The sequence below is a fragment of the Hemitrygon akajei genome, chromosome 23 (genome assembly GCF_048418815.1).
Source record: "Hemitrygon akajei chromosome 23, sHemAka1.3, whole genome shotgun sequence".
NCBI lineage: Eukaryota > Metazoa > Chordata > Chondrichthyes > Myliobatiformes > Dasyatidae > Hemitrygon > Hemitrygon akajei.
Genome location: NC_133146.1, coordinates 21,490,184 through 21,514,918, shown reverse-complemented (window position 1 = coordinate 21,514,918; position 24,735 = coordinate 21,490,184). Strand labels below are relative to the sequence as shown.

At 42.6% G+C, this 24,735-nt stretch overlaps 1 protein-coding gene across 3 annotated transcripts in view; it reads left to right on the top strand.

Annotated features, from left to right (window-relative positions):
* LOC140715250 (hexokinase HKDC1-like) overlaps positions 1–23,988 on the top strand; it is a 129,403-nt gene extending 105,415 nt beyond the window's left edge. For all 3 annotated transcript variants that reach the window (XM_073027169.1, XM_073027167.1, XM_073027168.1), the window contains 6 exons: positions 7,893–7,988; positions 11,788–11,887; positions 16,524–16,707; positions 18,002–18,157; positions 18,370–18,603; positions 23,653–23,988. In XM_073027169.1, coding sequence (XP_072883270.1) covers positions 7,893–7,988; positions 11,788–11,887; positions 16,524–16,707; positions 18,002–18,157; positions 18,370–18,603; positions 23,653–23,782 — 900 coding nt within the window. In that variant the 3' untranslated portion in view covers positions 23,783–23,988. The remainder of the gene's footprint in view (positions 1–7,892; positions 7,989–11,787; positions 11,888–16,523; positions 16,708–18,001; positions 18,158–18,369; positions 18,604–23,652) is intronic.
* The last annotated feature ends 747 nt before the right edge of the window (positions 23,989–24,735 follow it).

Here is a 24,735-nt window from a genome sequence, read left to right as displayed (position 1 = left end):
CTTTTTAGCGGGTCTCTCAGTATTGGGGGTGATTTGCCTGCTTCCACTCCAGTTCTGGAAGGTAATTGCTGGAGCCAATGTAGAATCCACAGGCTGCTAGTGTTTGAGTAAAACTGCATGGAAACAGTCCAACCCCTCCATGCTGTCTGTCCAAGGTGCCCACCTACACTAAACTCATTTATCCTGTATCCTTGAAACCTTTTAATGCAAGCACATCCGACTGTTATTATTGTACCAGTCTCAAGTACTTTCTCTGATGGCTGGTTCATATACACACTATCCTCTGACTATTGACTAGTGTGTTCCCACTAGTCACTGGTGCCAAGAAACAGCCCCCTGGTTTGACAGCTAAGGCTATGAATACTGTCCCAGCTGCTGTGCTCCATACCTGCTAATGTGATGAATTGATACCGAGGCTTTGGGCCTACTCCAGGCTGTTCTGGGGTTTGGATCTAAGGACTCTTCAGAATGGTATTGCTCGCTTCTTTTGCTTGCATGATTTGAGTTATTTTTCTCTTTCTCTGTGCATCAGCTGTTGGTCTTCATTTTATTTCTTTTAATTGGGTTCTTTAAGGTTTATTGTTTTGTGGCTGCCTGTAAGCAAACAAATCCCAAGGTTGTCTAATTTGATAATAAACGTGACTTGAAACTTTGAAATAGCACATAGTAAGTTGCTGATTAGGAGAGAAGGGATCATTGGCGTGACTACCACAGGCCATGGAAAGCTGTGTGATGGTACACACTGAGCCAATCTGCCCTCCCCCCTCACATATATTTTGCCTCTCCCTTCTACATGTATCACAAGGGCAACAGTCCACTTAGCTGTCGTACAGCTCCAGCTACCTGGCTCCAATGGTGGTCCATGTTCCTCAGGTATTCTGGTTTTCTTCCACATCACAAAGGTGTGTTAATAATTAATTGGTTACTATAAATTACTCATAGCATAGGTAACAAACAAAAGAATCAGAATGAGAGTTGGTGAGCAAATAGATAGGGGCGAGGGGAGACCGTGATGTGATTGGTCCACTCAGAAGCAGCCTGGGCCTGGTGGATCAAAGAGCCACCCCCTGAGTTGTACTTCGTAAGCATGAGCAGCTCTCTTAGTACCTGTTAGAAACTGAATTCTACAATTCTGGTTTTTTTTGGTGCGGTGCTGGTGAACATCACCATTCATGGGGGGAAACTGTAAAAACATTGCCGTTTTGTGCTGCTTGCAAAGTGGGACCTGGATTTCTGTTCAGAGCAGACGCTATGCATAGGAATCAGACTGAGTAACATCAGCTGTTTTGAAGCCTTTATTTGGAGCAATTAACATCAGAAATTAGGTCACCTTTCTGTCCATTAGAAAAATCAGAGCAAGGGGTTTAGTGTTACAGCTGCAGCTGTACTGTTTGAATGTCTGTTCGTCATAGAGCAAGGGCCAAACTGACCCATGCTAACCAAGATGCCTCATCCAAGCTAATCCCATTTTTCCACATTTGTTCCATATCCTTCTAAACTACTCCAATCTGTGTACTTATCTAAATGTATTTTTGAATATTGTTATTCTACCTGCCTCAACTACTTTCTCAGGAAGCTCATTCCATATATACACCAGTGTCAGCCTGAAGGAGTCACTGCTCATGTAACTTTTAAAATTTTCATCTCTCACCTTAAATATGTCCTTTGGTTCCCCTATGCTAGGGAAAAGACTTGGCGTTATATATCTCTGTAAGGTCATGACATTTGACCTTATTCCTGCAATCTACAGCAAAGCACTTTGGGGGTTGCTTGGTGACTCCAATTGCTGTTCAATGGTGATGAGGCAGCTTTGGGTGGGACAAGAGTGTACTCATATTTACAGAGATTTATGGAGCTGTACAGCACAGAAACCATGTCAAAATGCTGATCACTATTTACACAAACCCTATTTGTCTGCAGCAACACGTACAACACGCTGGAGGAACTCAGCAGGTTGGACAGCATCCGTGGAAACGAGGTCTCGGCCCGAAACATTGACTGCTCGTTTCCACGGATGCTGTCTGACCTGCTGAGTTCCTCCAGCGTGTTGTACTTGTTGCTTTGACCACAGCATCTGCAGTGTACTTTGTGTTTTCTATTAGTCTGCATTGGGACCATTTATTCTCCACATTGGCATGCTATGTTGACGCCAGAAATGTGGTGACTCTTGGTGGCTGCCCCCAGCATATTCACGGACTGTGTTGGTCATTGAAGCAAACAGCACATTTCATTGTATGTTTCAACATTTTGATGAGCGTGTGGAAAATAAAGCTAATCTTTAATATTTTGGAGGAAATTACAGCTTGATGATCCACATATAATCTTCAAATAATTGTTGACATATTTTCTGGAGCATCATAATTCTTTGCTTCACCATTGATCTCAGCCACACTGAGCTCAGGTCCCAGACAGTGCTTTGCAGTTGACATCTCTGCTCTTAAGAAAGTGGATAAACAGCTATTCTACACCATTGCTGCTCCCTTGGACCAGGAGAAGAGTTGTGCAATCACTAAAGCCTTGATTGATTCCAAACAAAGTCTGAAACCAACAAAATATCCTTCAACGCAAAATGCTGGAGGAACTCAGCAGGTCAGGCAGCATCTATGGAAAGAAATAAACAGTCAATATTTTGGGCTGAAACTCTTCTTCACAATTGGAAAGAAAGGGGTAAGTAGCCAGAATAAGAAGGTCGGGGAGAGGACGGAGTACAAGATGACAGATGATAGGTGAGACCAAGTGAGGGGAAGATGGTGGGTGTTGGGGGGTGTGAAGTAAGAACTGGGAAGTCATAAAGTCATAAGTGTACAAAATAAAGGACCAAAGAAGAAGGAATCTGTTAGGAGAGGACACTGGACCATGGGGGAAAGGGGTGGAAGGAGAGTTACTAGATGGAGGTGATGGGTAGGTAAGAAGAGAAAGGGGTAAGAGGGGAGCCAGAATGAGGAATGGATGAAGATAAAAGGGGAGGGAGAGCAATTACCATAATTTAGAAAAATCGAGGTTCATGCCATCAGTTTGGAGGCTACTCAGATGGAGTATAAGGTCTCTATGTAGAAGAAAATTTGCCCCAAAAGCATCCTTTCTCTCTCATTCCTCTCTCTCCTTAAATGTATGCTTTCTGGTATTAGATGATTTGACTCTGGGATAAAGATGCTGACTGTCTATTTTTACCACTCATAATTTTATAAACTTCTGTCAGGTCACCCCTTAGCCTCTGCCGCTCCAGAAAAACAATCTTATTGATGAAGAGTCGTGGCCCAAAACAGACACTGTTTATTCCTCTCCATAGATGCTATCTGAGTCCCTCCAGCATTTTGTGTGTGTTGCTCAACCTTACTTCAACAAATCTCTCTTTATAACACATGCCTGCTAATCCAGGCAGCATCCTGGTAAATCTCTTCTGCACCCTCTGCAAAGCCTCTCCATCCTTCCTACAATGGGCGACCAGAAATCAATGCAATACATCAGAAAAGACCTGTCCCTAATTTTACCATGGTTTTCCAAATGCTCATAAATCTGTTCCTGAGAATCCTCTCCAGTAGCTTCATTAACTCTGACCTGATACTCACTGCTCTATAATTTCCAGCAATATTTCTTCTTGAACAAAGGAACATTAGATAATCACCAGTGCTCACAGACCTCAACTGTAGTTAGAGTAGATACAAAGATATTGGTCAAGGCCCTGGTAATCTCATCTCTTGCCTCCCTCAATAACCTGTGGTGTATCTCATGAGGCCCTGCAGACCTATCCACCTTAATGTTCTTCAAATGACCCAACACCACTTCTTTTTTCTAATCTCAAAAATGCTCTAGCATACTAACACACTCCAAACTGATCTCTCTAACTCTCCATTTCCTTCTTCTTGATGAATACCAACACTAAATACTAATTTAGGACTTTGCCAACATTCTCTGCCTCCAAGAACATATTCTCCCCCCTTCCCCTTTATCCTTGAGTGATCCTACCCCCTCTCTAATTATCTTCTTGCTTTTGATAATATGTACAAATGCATATGTAGTTCTAGAAAGTAATAATGAATGGAAAGCTGAGTTATAGAATGTAATAATCCATAATATGTTAAGTGACAGAATTATTTACAGTCACAGAATATTGGAGGTATACAGTACAACAGTGATAGTGGAGATGTACAGAAAGAGTGATACAAGGTTAATGGATACACAGGACAGTTACAGAGTGTAATAATAGAGTGTAATGGAGACATACATAATGTGTAATAGATACATTTGGAAGCTGCAAAATGTAATGATGGAATGCAGAATTACAGTTAATGGCTACACTGAAGAGGTATGGAGTGTAATCAGGCATGTAATGGAGAGTGTAATAATGGACATGTTGGACAGTTACAGAATATAATGTTAGATATACTGGAAAGTCACAGAATGCAGTACAGGTAATTAATAAAATTCAGCATCACAGAATGTAATAATAAATCTATTGAGACTACCAGTTGCTGGAGGGTCTTCAAACCCTCAGAGTTGTTTCAGAGCTCTTGGCCCACTGAGCAGGAATGATGTTTCCTATTACTTCTGAGACAAGGACCATCTACACCTTGGAGAGATATCACTAGCAGTCAACATCCCCAGCACAACTTGTATCATTTATGGCCACAGCCTCAAAACAGACACCTGATTCTGAGATATTATCAGGTAGACAGATCCTTCTCAAAGTCTCCCTGACAACGAATGTCATCCAATTGCCTTATGGAAATTGCTGGCCCATGACTGCCTAAACTGGAGAGAGAGGATTCAGGACTTCCCAACCAATAGACCTCAGACAGTCAGGATGCACAACCACCCCTCCCTCCCCATCATCCTCAACACAGACTGTGTGCTGAGCCTGTTGCTGTACACTGCTCACACACGACTGCACGGCAAACACACGAGTAACCACATTGTCAAGTTCCCAATGTTGGAATAATGGTGGGGCTCATCATTAACAACGATGAGACAACCTACAGAGAGGAGGTAGAAGAGTTCAAGCCTTGGTACCAGGCAAATAACCTCTTCCTCAATGTCAACATGCCAAAGGAGATGCTTTTTAACTTCAGGAGAGTTCACACCACTCACACCCTCTTTACATCACCGGCACCAGCCTACCTGCCATATATACAGAAAAAGACATGTATACAGAAAAGGTCCAATAACATCGTGAAGGATTCCACCATTCTGCTCATGGACTGTTTGTCCCACTCCCATCAGGGAGGAGACTAGCATCTACACCAGGACCACCAGACTCAAAAACAGTACCTTCCCCAAGCAGTAAGGCTGGTCAACACCTCCACCCACTAACCCACCCCTCCACACCCCCCACCACCACTACTTTATCATTTCCTTTCAGCCACCTTATGTACAGACACTGCAGTGCCCAGTGTCACTTTATGGACATACAATCAATCTATGACTATAAGTAAGCTTATGTATTTATATTTATTGTGTTGTTTTTATTCTTGTGTTCTTTATCCTTTAGTTTGTGCTGCATCAGAGCTACAGCAACAATTATTTCATTCTCCTTTACACCTGTGTACTGGAAATGACATTAAACAATCTTGAACTTGAATTTGTTTGAATAAAGAATTTTATAAAGAATGGATTCTTGAAGTTTGTTGTAACTGGGGGTGGTAGTGGTGATAAGCTCCCTCTACCTATTAGATGCTCTCAATGTCTCAAATAGCCTCTGATAACCAAGTCGACCTCTTGCCATTCACGTGTGGCTTAGCTCCTAAGCCCTGTGGAATTGTTTCAGAAGAGGCAAAGGTGGGTTACTGGTACCTTAAAAGCCAGATGCTTTGGGCAGAAGGGGCTCGTCTGGCATGGTTAGCAGATCGTCTAGGAGAAGGAAAACTCTGATCTAAAACCTCTGTTGCCTTGCAGCAATACCCGCTCATGGGGAAGGCTTTGGGAGTAAACACTGAGGAAAAATCCTGAGTTGGAGTTCCTAAGGCAGTACAAGTTGAGTTCAATGCTGACTGGCACCTCCTGGAGCGCCACTGGTACCAAACTGTATCGGTCTCTGCTGCTCCTTTGGATTCATTGGCTGTAAGGAGAGGAGGAGCCTGCTACATGGGAAACAGCTTGGACTGTTTCATATTGGACTGCCTGGCTCGTGTATCACATAAACAACTGGGGCACAACATTCATGGGCAATCCTGACCAATGGAGGGCCTCAAGGAATTATATAGAAGATAAACTTCGAAGTTAAAATACTGATATGAAATAAAATGTGCATAATACCATCATATATTTACAATGTAAGCAGCTTTATACCAAGTGGTTTAAAGTGTTTACAGTTCAGTGCAGTGATAGGGTAATAGGTAAAGGGGATGGGGAAGGGCTAACTAGAATGGTTGATCAGATTAACTGCCTGCAGGTAGAAACTTTAATATGGTGTTATTATTTTTGTTTTAATAGCCCTATAGAGCTTTTGGAAAAGGTAATTTGCTGGGTGGGTAGTATCTGCAATGATTTTCCTGCCCACTTCTAGCAACTAATTTCAAGATCTCTGTGAAATGTCTCCAAACAAATTCCTAGCTCTAACTGGAGATCCTCATAACTGATCCATTGTTGTCAATTTTATCTGCCTTCTTTTAAATCCTGTAAAAATCCACAATGTTATTTTTAACAGTCAATATTAGGTGGATAGTCAATAGTGAACAGGCCCCAGCTGGGGCCTAATCTATGACAAGTAAAATTGCCTTGGTGTGCTCTGCCTTTATTTATAATGCTGAGCCTCCCTAGTACAGAAGTAAGGTCATTCTGCAACCTTCAAGGTTTACTGAATAAAATCTCCGGAATAAATGTCCTATATAAAGATCTCATTATGAGAGCCAATTTATGTAGCATCTCCTGATTTCTGTTAACTGGTCACACAAAATTAAATTGCTGCAAACTTTATGTTGAATTTCCTCTGCTATGTGTCTGCCAATTTCATTGTTCCAACTCCTCTTGAAGTCTGTTACTGCCCTTCTCAATGTTTTGTGTGTATGTGAACATTCAAATGAGAACGTATACATTAATCCAGATAATTTACCATGCAGTGGACCTAGGGGCCACTCCTGCTTCATGAAATAAATATACACTCTGTTCTCTGCTTTCTACCCCTTAGCCAATTCCATATACACACAGTTACTGCTCCTCAACCACAGCACCTTTAATTTTGAACCTTAACATTTTCAGCTTTTTTTATGATTTCATTAAACTTTAATATTTTTATTGCTTCCTAGTTTCTGCTACGATATCAAAAATGTTGATGTATATTACAGATATTGACAGTCGGATAAGCCTGGATGAATGGCTTTACAAGCTGTCAATCAGCAGTCAACATTCTTTGGCTGGGGATTATTTGTCTCCCCTCCTCCCCCCTCAGCGGCTCACCGGTACCTCAGGAAGGTCCTGCAATATACAGGGCCTTGCTGGTGAGGTTGCAACTGACTCGACTAAGGAAATTCCCATCTGAAGATCCACTGTTGCCAGTGGAAGATAAGCTGTGAGGAAATGGGCAGGTGGACATTTTGGGCCATTTTTGCAACTGTCGATGTAAAGATGACTTTTTAAAAAATGTGTTGGGTTTATTCATCTCACCTTGTATTAACAAGCTGAAATAATTGTCCTGACCTTTGACATCATTTCCCTGTATAAGAATAATTAGAAGAACCTGACTGGATCCTCCATCCTGATGTTCCTCTGTGATGTCACCACCAAGGCTTTACAGACAGCTGCCCCGCACTCCTCACTGTGGAAATACGATGCTGAGATTTACCTCACAGTCTACACATTGGGTTGTTTGTCCAAAATAGTTTTTACTTTATCCTGCCAGGTATTTTAACTGCAATTATTCTCAGATTTGTGATTAAGTGGATGTTTTATGATTTTAGGGCGTTCTTGTTAACTGGACCAAAGGCTTTAAGGCCACTGATGTCGAAGGAGATGATGTTGTTGTTCTACTAAAAGAAGCCATTAAAAGACAAGGAGTGAGTATGAATGAAAAAATATTTGCTATGATTTTAACAAGGTAAGCAAGGGAAGCGGGAGCAAGTTGTATGACCCATTGCGTCTACATTTCATTCATTTTCCATGCCTGTTTCTCACCTTGTCAATTTTCCTGCCTGATCACCATATCAAGAGACCACTGGTCATTGTTTTTAATGCATTTAGTGACTGTCCCTGAAGTAGAGAATTCCAGAAGACTTAGTCCTCTGTGGAAAGAACTGTCTCCTTCCCCTGAGGTATGCTCCTAGACCTGGGTTTTCCACCAAGAAGAACTGGTACAGTCGATCTCCTTCAGTCCTTCATTTGTCAATAAGATTACTCCCATTTTTCTAAACAATGAGTTTATTCCTATTGATTAACCAAATCTTAATTCATCCGAACTCATAGATTTTTGTTTCACTTAACAGCCTGTTGTTTTTGCACTAATCAAAAACTCATCCACCTAGTCTGGAGAATTTATAGAACATAGAACAATAAAGCACAGGAACAGGCCCTTTCATCCATGATGTAATGTTGAACTATTTAAACTCATAAACCCAAATTAAACTAATCCCTTTTGCCTGCACCAAGTGCATATCCCGCCCCAAACCCAACCATTCTCTGCATATTCATGTGCCCTTCTAAATGCCTCTTAAACACCTCCATTGTATTTGCCTCCCCACCACACCTGTCAGCACATTCTAGGCAGCCACTGTTCTTTGCCAAAGATTTGCCCTGCACACCTCCTTTGGACTTTCCCATCTCATGCCCTCTGGTATTTCAAGGTACTGGCTGCCTATCTATGCTTCTCATAATCTTAGCTTCTATCAGACCTCCTCTCACCCTCTGCTGCTCCAGAGAAAACAATCCACACCCAGCCCCTAATCCATGCAGCATCCTGGCAAACATCTTCTGGTCCCTCTCCAAAACCAGTTTTGAATGCAATATTCCGGATGTGGCCTTATGTGAGCTTTATAAAGCTGCAACGTAACTTCCTGACTCTTGACTGAGTGCCTTGATTAATAAAGGCAAGCCTGCCATATGCCCCCTTTGCCACCCTATCAATTTGTACAGCCGTTTTTACAAGTTATCAACTTGGAACCCAAGATCTCCCTGTATATCAATGCTGTTAAGGGTCCTGTGGTTAAGTCTGTGCTTTCCTTTTATATTTGATCTCCCAATCTGAAGCACCTCATGTTCAGTTGAATGAAACTCCATCTGCCATTTCTCTGCTCATATCTACAGCTGCTCTACACTGCATTGTTTGGTGAACTCCTACATTATCCACAATGCCAGCAATCTTTGTATCACCTTTGAACTTACTAACCCACCCATCCATATTTTCATTCCAGTTATTTATATGTATCACAAACAGCAGCCATCCCAGTATGGTCTGTTTGCACACCACTTGTCAAAGACTTCCAGCCACATTACACTACCATCAGTGTTGCTTTTTTGTTCCTCAGTTCAACCCATTTCTCAAACTTACTCATGTTTCATCCCTGCTAATAGCTCTAATTGTTTCCTTAACCAATGTTGTCATGTTTCTCCAATTTTCACCTCCTACCTATATTGTTCTGAAGTCCTCTCGACTTCAATGTCATCCAACTCATCTTTAATCCATAAAGCAACCCACACAAAATGCTGGAGGAACCCTGTGGTGAACTGCATATACCTGTCTGGACATGCCCCTCTGCTGACTGCTCCTGTGGCTCCTCCCACTGACCCCTGTATAAAGGCGATTGGAGGCACTGCTCCCCCCCCCCCCCCCCTCAGTCTCCAGGATGTTGTGTGGTGGTCTCTTGCTGCTAATCGTGGTCTCTTGCAGCTAATAAAAGCCTATTGTTCGCCTCCCGTCTCCGAGAGTTATTGATGGTGCATCAAACCCAGCAGGCCAGGCAGTGTCTATGGAAAAGAGTACAGTCGACGTTTCGGTCTGAGGAAAGTTCTTGTGGAAATTATTGTGTTTGTAATTGACAATATCATAAAGCTGCCATTGTTTCTATTGCTTGGATTATACTAGATGTTAAACAACTCTATTTCTTTATCCCAACTTTTGTTTTCCGGAGTTTTCTGAGAGGCAGCACGGTGATACAATGAGTAGATCCACAGCCTTAAAGCTCCAATGGCTCAGGTTCAAACCTGACTTCCTGCTTTATCCTATGTGGAAATTAGTACTTGGCTTGTTATCATATACAGAAGTAATTAAGTTACGTTTGTTATGTGCTGTGTCGTATGACATAGGCAATCATAGTCTTTCCACGGCCATGACTGTATTTGGCAAATGTTTCTGCAGAAGTGGTTTGCTATTGTCTTCTTCTGGGCAGTGCCTTTACAAGAGGAGTGATGCAAGCCATTATCAATATGCTTCAGAGATTGTCTGGCTGACGTCAGTGGTCGCATAACCAGGGACTTGTGCTATGCACCGGCTGTTCAAGTGACCATCCACCACCTGCTCCCATGGCTTCACTGGATCCTGATTTGGGGAGGGAAGGTGGGTGCCAATCAGCTGCTACACCTTGCCCAAAGAGGACCTGTAGGCTAGCGGAGGGAAGGAGCACCTTACACCTCCTTTGGTAGAGACATTTCTCCACCCTGCTACCTTAATAAAGGTATAAACAAGTTTTAAAAAAAGAAGCAGAATGCAGAATATAGTGTTATAGTTACAGAGAAAGTACATTGTAGGTAGACAAAATGCAATGGCCATGATGAGGTAGATTGAGAGATTATGAGTTCATCTTTATCATCCAAGTACATTCAAGGTCTTGTAACAGTGGGGTCAAAGTTTTCCTGGTGGTAAGTGTTGTATCGCTTGCTCTCAATGGAAGGTCGGAGGGGTCCTTGAATATACTGGCTGCTTTCCCAAGGCATTGGTAACCCAGCAGGTCAATCAGCATCTATGGAGAAGTTTGGGCTGAGACCCTTCATCAGGAAGCATGTTTTGTGAGGATAGTTAGAACAAGTTAGGGCTTGAGAGTTGAGTGCCTGTAAGACTCTACAGGGCAGGATTTGTGCAATAAGTGGCAGAGTCCTGGAAAGTTTTATAGAACAGAGAGACCGAGGGGTATGGATACATAGTTCCTTAAAAGTAGCAACACAGGTAGACAGGATGGTAAAGAAGGCATTTGGCATGCTTCTCTTCAACAGTCAGGGTACTGAGTATAGGAGCTGAAATGTCAAGTTACAACTGGACTAGATGTTGATGAGACCATACTTGGAGTATTGTGTATAGTTCTGGTTGTGTAACTACAAGAAGGATGTCATTTACTTGGAAAGGGTGCAGAAAAGATTCACAGAGCTGTTACTAGCTGGACTAGAGGGTTTGAGTTATAAGGAGAGACTGAAAAGTATATAAACGTATATAAAGTCATGAGGGGCATGGCTAAAGTGAATGGCCACTTTTTCCTAGGGCAGAGGAGTCTAAACCCAGAGGTTTAAGTTGAGAGAGGGACCTGAGGGGCAACATTTTCCACCCAGGTGGTGTTGAATATATGGAATGAGTGAGCAGAGGAAGTGGTAGAAGTGGATACAATTGCAATGTTTGAAAGACATTTAGATAGGATTAGATAAGAAACGTTTTGAGGAAGATGGACCATACACGGGCAGGTGGAACTAGCTCAGGTAGGCAACTTGGTTGACATGGATGAATTAGGCTGAAGCCCTGTTTCTATGCCATATAATTCTATGATTGTAATATCCAAGCCCGTGAGAACTATAGTTTGCTTCTCCCTTCCTACCTCCTCTTACATCGTAAATAGGAAATTTTAGTGCTTTTTTATATTGTTGTTATCCTGCTTCCAGGAGCTGAATCTGGATATTGTGGCACTTCTGAATGACACAGTCGGGACCATGATGACCTGTGCGTATGAGAACCCTAATTGTGAAGTTGGACTGATTGCAGGTATGATTTAGTTGACTTTGTTCCGTTCAGACCACCATGTCCCTGCCAGCCATCATTCAGATATCTAAGCAATCCCATTCACCAGCTTTTAGTCCAAAGCCTTCCACACCTTAGTGATTGAACTACTGTGACTGTACCTGCCTCTGCCATCCAGTCAGGGGGTGTGTTCCATATTGAACCCACTCTCTGGATGAGAAAATCCCTCCTCAAAGCCCCTCTGAACCTCTTGCTGCTTGTCCCAATCCTATGCCTAATGGCTTTAGATACCTCTGCTTTGGGGAAAAGATTCATTTTATCTACCTATCAACACCCCTTATAATTTTGTAGATATCTGTCGTCCCCCTTCAGCCACCTCCTTTCTAAGGAAAACAGACCTGGCTATACCCAATTTCCCTCGGGATCAATAAAGTGTGTCTGCCTGTCTGTCTGTCAGCCTTGTCTCAAAATTGAAACCTCCTGGTGAACCTCCTCTGCATTCTATAATACGATAACTCGAGGTGCACACAGTAGTTCTGCTGATCCCATAACCTTCATGATTATATATTTTCTACCCCAGCTGATGTTGGAAAGCAATATGCCCTCTTCACCACCTTATCTACCTGTGACGCCGCCTTCAAGGTCTTTGGCCTTGTACATCAGAGTCCTCTTTTCCTCAAAAATCCACAGGGCCCTACCATTCATTGTATATGTCCTACCCTTATTAGTCCTCCCAATGCACATCCTCATGACCTGACCTTCAACTTGCCATTGCTCTGCCCTTCTTATTCTGCAGCTGAGACTATAAATCTCACATCAAAAACAGCATTGATTTTTATGTAAACTTCCCGATCATATACTCCGATCCAAACCCTGGCTGAAATTACATTCGCCACATGCACTCCATCACTTCTTAAGATTTTTGAATCATAGGCCGTGAATTTCCTGGGCTTTCCATCTCCTCTGGAGAGAGAATGGGATTGAAAGGAAAAATGCACTCAGTGGCCACTTTATTAGGTACACCCGTACTCCTGCTCGTTAATGCAACTATCTAATCAGGCAATCATGTGGCAACAACTCAATACATAAAAGCATGCCGACATGATCAAGAGGTTCATTTGTTGTTCAGACAAAACATCAGAATGGGGAAGAAATGTGATCTAAGTGACTTTGACCATGGAATGATTGTTGATGCCAGAAGGAGTAATTTGAGAATCTCAGAAACTGCTGATCCTCCTGGGTTTTTCCACACACGACAGTCTCCAGCACTTACAGAGAATGGTGCAAAAAAAAGCATTCAGTGAGTGGCAGTTCAGTGGGTGAAAATGCCTTGTTCATGAGAGAGGTCAGAGGAGAATGGCCAGACTGGTTCAAGCTGACAGGAAGGTGATAGTAGCTCAAATAACCAATGTTATAAGGTGATGTGCAGTCGAACTTTGAAGTGGACAGACTACCACAGCAGGATACCACAGACATACATTCAGCAGCCACTTTGTTATGTACAGGTTAATAAAGTGGCCACTGCATGTAATTCAGTTGTGATTGAATGGCAGAGCAGACTCAATGGTTTGAAGTGCCTAATTCTGTTCCGATGTCTTATGATCTTATATACATTAAAAAATGTTATGTACACTTAGAGATTCCAACACCAAATCAATGATCCAACAATGGTCACAACTGTTGCTGTGGCTACAGTTTGGAACTTTTCTAACAATGGAATCTCTTCCTATTCCCCTGTTGTTGTGTTATGATTTTCTCATTGTGTTGCTTTCATTACAAATTCAGAACTGGAGATCTTTGCTAATGATTCAATCTGCAGCCCATCAGAAAGCAGGCCTGTTGCAAAACCTGCTCAACATTCAGGCATGAGCTGATCGTGACAGGTCTCAGGAAATAATAATCTCAAACGTGACAACGTCTAACCACTTCCCTTTGCTATTGAGTGGCATTGGCACCGACCAGATCCCCATTCTGGGGCTTACCACTGGCCAGGATCTCGGCTGGACCAGCACAAAAATATCGTAGTGACTGCAGCAGTCAGGAGCAGTGTATCATTCTTTGACTCCCAGCCAACAGCAAAGCACACATTACAATGTAATGAAATACTAGTGCAGTTCTAGACACCCATGTCAACAAGTTTCTGTGATGGACGTTTCCAGTAATAGAATATTGTTTGGTATGCAGTTTCAACAAAACACCACTGAGGAAGCAGGACACCACTCAGGCAACGTCCAAACATGAATTTCTCTCTGCACTGAAGCAGTGTGATTTCAGCAGTGTGCCAGTGGCTACACCCACAACATTGCCCACAAGGAGGACAAAGACACCAGAAACCATCGGTGTAGGTTTCAGTACAGCCCAGGAACAGGCCCTTTGACCCACAATGAAAGCCCCTTGAAATTTGAGGGAGGGGTTTAAGGATTTGAGTAATAATGGTTAATTGCATCTAAACCCCACTCATCGTAAATTGAGTGGGATTTAGACACAATGAAACCTTATATCTCATGATGTGGACCTCACAGTGCTTGATACTGATTAGGAGATCAGGAGAGCAAATGAAAGTATGGGGAAAGGCATTAGTGGAACCTCAAATTCTATGTACTGCCAATTGGTCCCTCGGAGACTATATTTGGGGAATTAAGCTGATGAACTAAGGCCTTAAGACTTAGGGGATCTGATGGATCAAGAGGACGTTATTGCCTTTGACCCAGTGTTGATGGAGCTTCAGTTCTGGTGTCACAGGACCCTTTGGCCCATATTCCTTTAGATCTTTCCTGTCCATGTACCTATCCAATTACTTTTTAAATATTGTTAATGTACCTGCCTCAATCGTTTTCTCTGGCAGCTCATTCCATATACTGTCTATGCCCTCATACTTTGATTAACCTGTCATTCTCCAGTGCTCCAATGAATAAAGTCCCAACTTGTTCAACTTCCCTCCATCGCTCAATTCAAATCCCGGCAACATCCCCATAAATCTTCTCAAGTGCAGTTCTGACAAAGAATCTTCAACCTGATATGTTAACCCTATTCCTCTTTCTCAGGTTGAGCTGAGGTAGACCTGACATCAGTGATAATCAGGCGCAGGAATATGCTTGGTTCACGGTTTGTTATACTCATGGCTGATCAGTGCTAATTATCTGAACTATCCCTATGTTTTGCTTCTCTTAATTTTTAGAAATTTATTAATCCTTCTTTAAATAAACTCAGTAATTGAACTGAATCCCCCAAAGGCCATCAGGATTAAAAAATCCAAAGATTCAACGTGTCTAACTGAAGAAATCTATCATAATTGAGACCTTAAACAGCCTACCCATTACTCTGAGATTGTGACTTCTGGCTCCAGACTTCTTAGCCAGGGAAAACATCCTTCCTGTTATCTACACAAAATGCTGGTGGAACACAGCAGGCCAGGCAGCATCAATAGGGAGAAGCGCTGTCGACGTTTCGGGCCGAGACCCTTCGTCCTGACAAAGGGTCTAGGCCCGAAACGTCGACAACACTTCTCCCTGTCGATGCTGCCTGGCCTGCTGTGTTCTACCAGCATTTTGTGTGTGTTGTTGTTTGAATTTCCAGCATCTGCAGATTTCCTCGTGTTTGCTCCTGCTATCTAGCTCATCAAGCCTTGTAAGACTTTTGTATCAGTGATATTAAGAAGGTTTAAAGGAGGGTATGGAATATATGCCCAACAGAAGGGAGTACCTGTGGAACTGTCCTGTCAAAGGGAGCTCCAATATGCATTAAGCAATATTGTCTTGGTTCACTGGAAGAAAACCCAGCAGTAATTGAACGGTTGCTGAAGGCACAACACTTCAAAGGGTGACCAGAGACCTTGATGAGGATGGTAAGGACCCAAGTGCTGGAGTATCCGAGGCTAGGATCGAGGCAAATGAGAACCGAGCACTAAGCAAGACACTAGACGATAACCTACATTGAGCTTATGATTAAGCACTGAACCTCCATCTGGGTGCTTTTTAAGTACTTAAATCCTGGCACCAAAACATGGCAGCCAATTAGCGGGATGTTCCTGAATCCTTAAAGGGGACACAACAGCTATCCATACTCCAGAGAGTTGGAACACCAAAATTCTGGAAGCTGGCATGGTTGGGTGTGTATCATAACATAAAAAGTATTATGATCTTGGAACGATTACATTATATATTTACCAAAACAGTCAATTTTTCTAATGGTTAAATCTTGAGGCAAGAGGGTAAAAATTAGACCCATAATCCCCACGGTGTGAGGGGAACTATTTGCACAGATTAGGATATCTCAAGAACCAAGCCTTTTGGAAATGAATATAGGAAACTCTTTTACATTTTGGTGATTGGCAGACATTCGTTAACAGAAGTTCCTGAGGGATATGGGCTAATGAAAGTTTCAGAGGTTAGACCACAGATCAGTGTGATCTCACTGAATGGCAGAGCAGGCTCTGGCTTAAATCATGTTATTGCTGGGGGGGTGGGGGGGGGAGGGTTCTGTTTCATAGCTGCTAGTTGTCTTTCTGTTGACGCACAGTCGCCAAAGATGCCGGGCTCCTGTCCTGATATCACTGAGCATCTCCTGCAGGGAGAACTGGATGGAGGAGTGACATAGAGAGAGGAACGGAGAATTTTGAATCTGTGTTTCCAATCTCTTGTGTTTACTTGTTGTACAACAGGAACTGGCACCAATGCCTGCTACATGGAAGAAATGAAGAACATCGAAATAGTGGGCGGAGTTGAAGGCAGGATGTGCATCAACACAGAGTGGGGAGCATTTGGTGACAATGGATGCTTAGATGATATCCGGACAACCTTTGACAGGCTTGTAGATATCAATTCATTAAATCCTGGGAAACAGAAGTAAGTAATATAACAAATGCCACATTTTTGTATACTTTTTGGCAGTGTGAATTGTGATGATTATGCTTCCATTAACCTCCTGTTGACAAGGTAACAGGAGTTTTCATGTCTGTTTTCTGCTCTCCTCTCCCAGAAGCTTTCTGGATTGTTGTCCTAATCATGGCAGGTTCACTTTGAGCTCTGTTTGGTGGAGACTATGTCATCATGTGCTTCTCAGTGAAGCTCACTCCGCCAGACAGTAATACAATGCATCTAGAGCTGCATTGAAATTCAGAATCATATAGCGCAAGTGGAGATTATTTTGTCTGTGCTGGCTCTTTGTAAGAGCTGTCTAACAAGTTCAGCTTTCGAACGCTGTCCAGTTTTTCCTCAATACACCTGCCTTTATGTCTCCTTCAATAATGTATCAAATTCATTTTGAAGATTAACAATGACACGATTTCCTCTAACCATGAAGGCAGCACGACCCAAGTCATTGCAAGCACTGAAATATGCCTTTCAGCCCATCGTGTCCATGTCGGCCTAATCCCACTTACCACCACTTCGGCTATAGTCTTCTCTCTGCCTTGATAATTCAAGTGCTCGTATAGATACTCCTTAAAATTGTGAGAATTTTTGCTTCCACTACTCCAGCCCCTCAGGCAGAGCATTCTAAACTTTAACCACACGCTGAGGGGATAAAGTTCTTCCTGAAGTCCCCTCTTAACCTCTTACACCTTAAATCCATGCCTTCTTCAATGGGGAGAAGTCTGCCCTGTCGATGCCCAACATAATCTAGGACAATTCTCTTAGCTTTCTTCACTCCAAGGAATACAGACCCCACCTACTCAATCAACTATGTCTCTGACACACTGCATCCAGGTGACGCTCTGGTGAATCTCCCCTTTACTCTCTCCAGTGCAATGAAGTCCTTTTCTACATTGAGGTGACAAGTTCCATAAGTGGCCCCGCCAATGTTTGTATCAGTTTAATAATGTTTATAACAGTTACTTGCTGACAATATTTCTTCTCGTCTTGCTTCATACAAAGATGTTCTTCAAGACCATCTGGCTTTTCTGTTAGTGGAAGTTGTTTCTCTCTGTCTAAATCAAAGCACTTCATGATTTAAGACTCCTCTCTTAATTCTCTGTTTGGCCTCGCTGGGCTGGTCTCAACACTACACATTTCTCCCAACTTGGTAAATCTTCTCTGCAGCCTCCCAAGCCTCCAAGGAGATTCCTAGTCCAGAAGATTTGGAAATAAGGTTTATTTTATAACAAAACAGTTACTGCCTTACCTCTCTCTCTTTCACTAGATATGAGAAAATGATCAGTGGAATGTATTTGGGGGAAATTGTGCGCAACATATTGATAAACTTCACAAAGCATGGACTTTTATTTAGAGGCTTTGTTTCACCTGTACTAAAGACTAGTGGCATTTTTGAAACCAGCTATATGTCCCAGATAGAGAGGTATGTAAAGAAATCAATAAGCAGCTTCTCTTAAGCTTTTGACATTTTCACAGCGTGCTTACTTTTTATTCAATAAAGTAAATTAGATACTACATGTATTTAAAGCCTTTTGTGTCCTCAGACATCTCCAAATGATTCATTTAATGATTATGCTTGGTTTATGATTACTGTTATTAAGCAGGCAATTTTTCTTTTAAATAATCTGAACACAGTGACCGCCTGGCTCTGCTCCAGGTCCGTTCAATCCTCCAGAACCTCGGCCTCGAAAGCACTTGTGACGACAGTATCATCGTGAAGGAGGTGTGCGGTGTTGTTTCGAAGAGAGCCGCCCAGCTCTGTGGCGCAGGGATGGCTGCTGTCGTGGACAAAATAAGGGAGAACCGGGGCTTGAACTACCTAGAGATTACCGTGGGTGTTGATGGAAATCTCTACAAGCTTCACCCACAGTAAGTGAATGACCAGTCCCACTGTTACAAGAAGTAATTCAGATCAGGTAAAATCAAGCTACAACTTTGTGCAGCAGAGTGTAACGCTGCATCAAAGAACACACGTAGAACAATATTTTGTTTAAAATTATAGGACAATATGGAGGGCTCAATGTGTCTCTGGGTAGAGCACAACCAGACAAAGTTCTCCAGCTGTCCCCTCTGCACTTCCCCCAGGGTTTGGTACCGTTATACCAGAACTGGGACAAACCATGTGATGGCTTGCCTGCTGACCGCCAGTTATTTCTGGAAGAAAGATAAACTGGTATAGGTTTCCATTTGCCCATCTTCCATTTCACCTTTTGTTGATTCTGCTGTGATTCTGACCGTTCCCTAGAGCATTGTGCTTGGACCGCTGGAATGGGAAGGCGCCCTTGTTGTCCGCAAGCTCATCTTAAATGAATGCACACGGCCTGCAACTGAGTGACAAAGCGAGCAAGATTGAGAAGCATTTCTTTATGTATAGAGTGACAGAAGCATAGGCACAGAAACAAGGTCTACTGCCCACTGTTTCAGTGCCAATTGTCAAGTACCTTATCACATTTACCAGCTCTTGGTCCACAGCCATAATGGTTCAAGTGCTTGTCCAGATACGTTTAATATTCTGAGAGTAGCTGCTTCCACCGCAGAACGTTCTAAATAACAACCACCCTCTTGGTGAAAATTATGTTCCTCAGATTACCTCTAACTCTCTTGCTCTTCATCCTAGGGCAGCATGGTAGTGTAGCAGTCAGTGTAACACTGTTACAGCTCGAGTCCAATTCCGGATATATGTGTGTTCTCCCCATGACTGCATGGGTTTCTTCCGGGTGCTCTGGTTTCCTCCCACATTCCAAAGACGTACTGGTTAGTAGGTTAATTGGTCAAAAGGGTGTAACTGGCAGTGTGGTCCTGTTGAGCTGGAAAGAGCTGTAACCATGCTGCATCTATAAGTAAAACTAAAAAATACCAACTCATGTCCTCTGGTGTTGGATGCCTCCATGACGGGGAATGTCACTAACAATTCTATATACTGCAATCAAGCCCCACCTCACCTCAGAGCTCTTTGCCAGAGAGGTCAATAATGAAAAGGTCAATAATCTTCTCTTCATCGGCTCCAGTGCAATCACATCCTTCTTCTTGTCCCATCCGTGTTAACATCCATTTTGACTGACCTTAAATATTCTGCTCATGACTTATATAACTGAAATGGTATCGTCTTCATTGTTTTCAAATTCTTGATTATTAATATTTATTTCAAATCTTTCTGCATCTGCTCTTGAAAACATGAGCCATACCTTGCATGGCTACTTCTAATTCAGATTTCTCTGAGCGACATCTTAGACCTTCCAAACATATGTTCTGTTTCCCAAACTCTAAAGTGATGGAAGGGGGACTTCCCTCTATTTCCAAATTCCCTATTGCTTCCTCTCCCATTTCCAGATGATTATCCATTATTTTATTATTCATGTAATTAAGAAGTTCAATATTGCACATGTTTCCAGTAGGCCAGACTCTTGCACCTCATTGTAATTTAGATCCTTCATGTACAAGAAGAGAAACTGATATGATACTTATCAATAGATCAGTTTGGGCTAAATTTGTTGCTGCTATGGATATGCTTCTAAGCATTGTCAAGTACTTAAGCATTTGAAACAAAATGGTTGGTGCCAGATATTTAGCCACTTGTTAAGTCAGGACTTGTGTGTAAAGAGGCAGGGCATCAAAGCTATAATTCCTAAAAAAAAAGTGGTTTCAAACTGAAACCAATTTTATAGTGAGACTGGGAAATCATTTCATTGACAATGGTATCTTAAACTGGAGGTAAGTACAAGAACTGATTCAAACTTCAATCTCATGGGGTTGATGCACCATCAATAACTCACTCTGAGACGTAAAGGCGAGGTATCGGCTTTTATTGACTGGAAGAAGGAACAAGCAGTGATTGACCACCATACTACATCCTGGAGACAGAGAGGCTGGGCTCAAACCTCCATCACCTTTATACAGGGGTCTGTGGGAGGAGCCACAGGAGCAGTCATCAGGGGGCGTGTCCAGACAGGTATATGTAGTTCACCACAGGGGTCCTTTCAGGCAGCTTTTAGGATGCTTGAAAGTGCAGTGATGGTCAGCACATCACCCTCGTCTTGGGTTCTTAGCTTGACAGTTCTGTCAGCTTTTGGAAAATGTGCAAGAGCACTGAAGCACCTGAAGTCTGAGACTTCAAGCACTCTCTGGAAAATATACAGGCAGAACGTAGCCAGTGGAATACAGTACTACCAGGATTGGCACTAAGTAATTGTTATCGGAATTTTATTGAGATGGACAACTTCTGATAGGGATGAAAGAGTGAATACTGAGTGGATGTTTCCTTTAGTAGGAATATCTAGAACTAGAGTGCATTTTTTCAGTATAATGGGTTGCTCATTTAATAAAGAGGATTTTCTTTCTCTCAGGAGAACATGAAACTTTGGAATTCTGTACCAAGGCTGTTATGGAGATGGAATTATTGAATTCAGGGTGAAGATTGATAGACATTTGAACTACAGCAATATTAGATTGTGCGGGGAGTGTGTGGGAAAGTGCTGTAGAGGCCAGGATTACATCAGCCATATTTAATGGTGGACCATTAAAAGGCCAATTGGCCTACACCTGCTCCTTTTTCTTCTTTTCTCTTGGACAGCACTTTTCACTTTTAACACTTTTCTTACCTGCTAGTATGTCATCTGAGAGAAGATGCTGAACACCTGCTATCGCAGTAATTCTCTCCGCAGGATTATGAACTGAGGAAGATAATGGGCTGCAGGGGGAGCAGTAGTGCTAGACTGATGCAGCAGGTCAGGCTGAAACTGTGGAGAAGGGAAATTCTGCTCTTGTTACCGGTGGTAAACCTTGTATCAGAACTGGCTATCTGGAAAATGATGAGTTCATTATAGATTCCCAAAGGAGATGAGGTGCAGTTTCTCAAGCTAACGTTGAGATTCTTTGGGACGGAGGGCCAAGGAAAGGGAGATCACAGTGGGAGTAGGGAGGAAAGATAAAGTGACAGGGAAGTGAAAGCTCGCATAAACCGAGACGAAGTGTTCTGGAAAACTACCACCTAATTTGATTTTTCTTTCTGCATGAAGAGTCGAAAACATCATGGGTACCAAGGAAATGCAGGTGAATTGCTGCTACACCTGAAAGGTTTATTTAGATCCCTGGGTGGTAGGAAGGGAAGAGGTAAAAGGGCTTTTTTAGCAGCTTCTTTTCAACATCTTCAATCACTGCATTGCTAATTGAAGCACTTTCTGACGACAGGCGAGCTAACAAACGTACAATTCACAGATTTGGCTTCAGCTCTGAAGGGATTACTGAGGAGGCAGAGGAAAAGATTCAAGGATGCGGTGAATGAAAGCCACCTGAATAGATCTGCACTCACTCCTGGGACTCTCTGACCCATAATTGTGCAAAATGCAAAAGAAGTGTTCAGAATGGTGTGGAGAACCCCTGGGCCTTCAGCCCTGTTGTATTTGCTCCAATGATGAGATATTCTGCCCAGGTCCCCCTATGATGTCTCCTCCCTCCTTAACCGTGGCTTCCTTCCTGCCATTCTGGACATTTCTTACACCTCTACCCTCATACCTTCTCCATCTGCAGGCAGCAGAAGCAGTTTGTGTGGTTTTCACCTTCCAGCCCGCAAGCCACTGCATTCAATGGACCTCCCTTGACCATTTCTGCCAGCTCCAACGTGACTCTATCACCAGACACATATTCTCCTCCAAGACCCTCTGGTCTGGTATTCCATCCTCATAGACTGCTTTGTGAAGCATCAGCGTAGTGAGCTTGCAGTTGCCTGTCACTGTAATTCACCATCGCACTCCCCCCCCCGCCCCCCACCATCCCTAACTTGGCCTCCTGCAAAGCTGTAGTGAAGCCCAATGTGAGCTAGAGGAACAACAGCTGATCTTCCATCTGGGCACGTTGCAGTCCGCAGGAGGCTATTCTCCAACTCTAGATAACTTGCTGTTTGTATAAGAATTAGTTGTTTTTGCTTGTTTTTTATATACCGGTAGTCCAACTTTACAACATCAAACTATAAAACCAGCAACATAATACAGAAAGAAGTTTTTTAGTTTCTTAACTTCCCAGGATTTCACCATAGCGGAGAAACTCAATTTTTCCTCCCCTCCCCACCTCCAATTAGGCCATTCAGCCCATCGAGTCTGCTCCGCCATTTCATTATGGCTGATTCCGGATCCGTTTCAACCCCATACACCTGCCCTCTCACCACATCCCTCGATGCCCCAACCAATTAGGAAACTATCAGCTTCCACTTTGAATATATCCATGGACTTGGTCTCCACCGCAGTCTGTGGCAGAGCATTCCACAGATTCACCACTCTGACGAAAAAAGATCCTCCTTACTTCTGTTCTAAAAGGTCACCCCTCAACTTTGAGGCTGTGCCCCCTAGAGATGGATAGCCCCAGCAGAGGAAACATCCTCTCCACGACCATCTAATTTAGTCCAGAGATGCTGTCTGGTCTAAGGAGCTTTTTCCAACATTTTAAGGTTTTTTTTCACATTTTTAACCATTTACGGTTCTACTGATTATCATTCAGTCTCAGTGATCTTGAAGAACTCCTTAGAAGAGGGTGAAATTATCCATTAAAATATAATAGCCAATTTGATTGCAGAAAATATAATTACTGATTTATTATATTTATAAAGATGAAACATTGGTTTGTATTAAACAGAACTTTTTCAGCTGTGCGAATAAATTAGAGAAATGTTTCACTGTTACCAGTCAATTATGTTTGTTTTGTACAGCACGGAAATATGCAGCTGTGGAAATCTGTTGTGTCATGTAAAGTATTTGAGATTGGTTACATAACCTCCATAGATGTACGTTCTATTTTTTGAAAGTTTTTAAACCCGACCACATTAAAATAGCTCACAGTAGAATTTCAATGCACTCCACCTTTTACCCTGTTGATACTCGCCTGTGAGGAAGTTTAAGTTTTACTCACAATAATTTACTTATCTTTCAGTTTTTCCACAATCATGCAGGAGACAGTAAAGGATCTGGCTCCCAGCTGCGATGTGACATTCGTGCTTTCTGAAGATGGCAGTGGAAAAGGTGCAGCTCTTGTTACAGCAGCAGTGAAACAATCTAACTAACAGTGTCACCAACTAAACAGCAAACAGGGCTCATTACAAACGCCAACGTGGCTGATTTGTGACATTGTTATCGGTTAATCAGTTTTCTCAATATCAATTCATTCCTCAAAATTGATCTTTAAGGTACAAAACTGTTTAAGTAATAATTTCACAGATCACTTCAATGTCCTCGCTTACAAGGTGACCATTGTGGGGAAATTCCATCACATCGCATTATGATTATCATTATGATAATCAATTTTAGTTTAAAATTCAGTTATCGAAAGTACTGATTAATAAAAACTGCTTGTGCACAAAACTGAACAAATGAATATTCCTCTAGGTCTGTAATGACTCATTATTTCTAGTTGGAATAAGCCTCACCAGCTAAAGCAGGACGGCTTTATGAGAAAACTAAAATGAGAATTACTTTTTACATTCAGTGAAATGCTTCCATCAGACTCACACTGGAGCAGGGTAAGGCCGTACATCCTGAGTGAGAAGGCTGAAGTTTCTCTGTGCGAGCCAATCACGTGAACTATTTTGTCCTGGATGGTACCAAGCCTAAATATTGTTTAAATTGCATTGACCAGGCAAGCGTCCGTCAGTACTTCCAAAGATCCTACCATTCAGTGGGTGGGTGTCAGACATATTAGATCACCCAAAGTGCATCACTTATCAGTTTTCTGGATCAATTTCCATCTCATCTGATATTGCATGTGTGGTGCGTGGCCAAGTGGTTAAGCTGTTGGACTAGCGATCTGAAGGTCATGAGTTCGAGTCCCAGCCGAGGTAATTGTTGTGTCCTTGAGTAAGGCTCTAGTCCACCCAGCTGAAAATGGGTACCGGCAAAATGCTGGGGGTTAACCTCGCGATAGGCTGGCGTCCTATCCGGGGGGTGGGGGGGTGGGGGGTGGTCTCGTGCTCTCAGTCGCTTCATGCCACGGAAACCGGCATAAGCACCTATAAAGCTC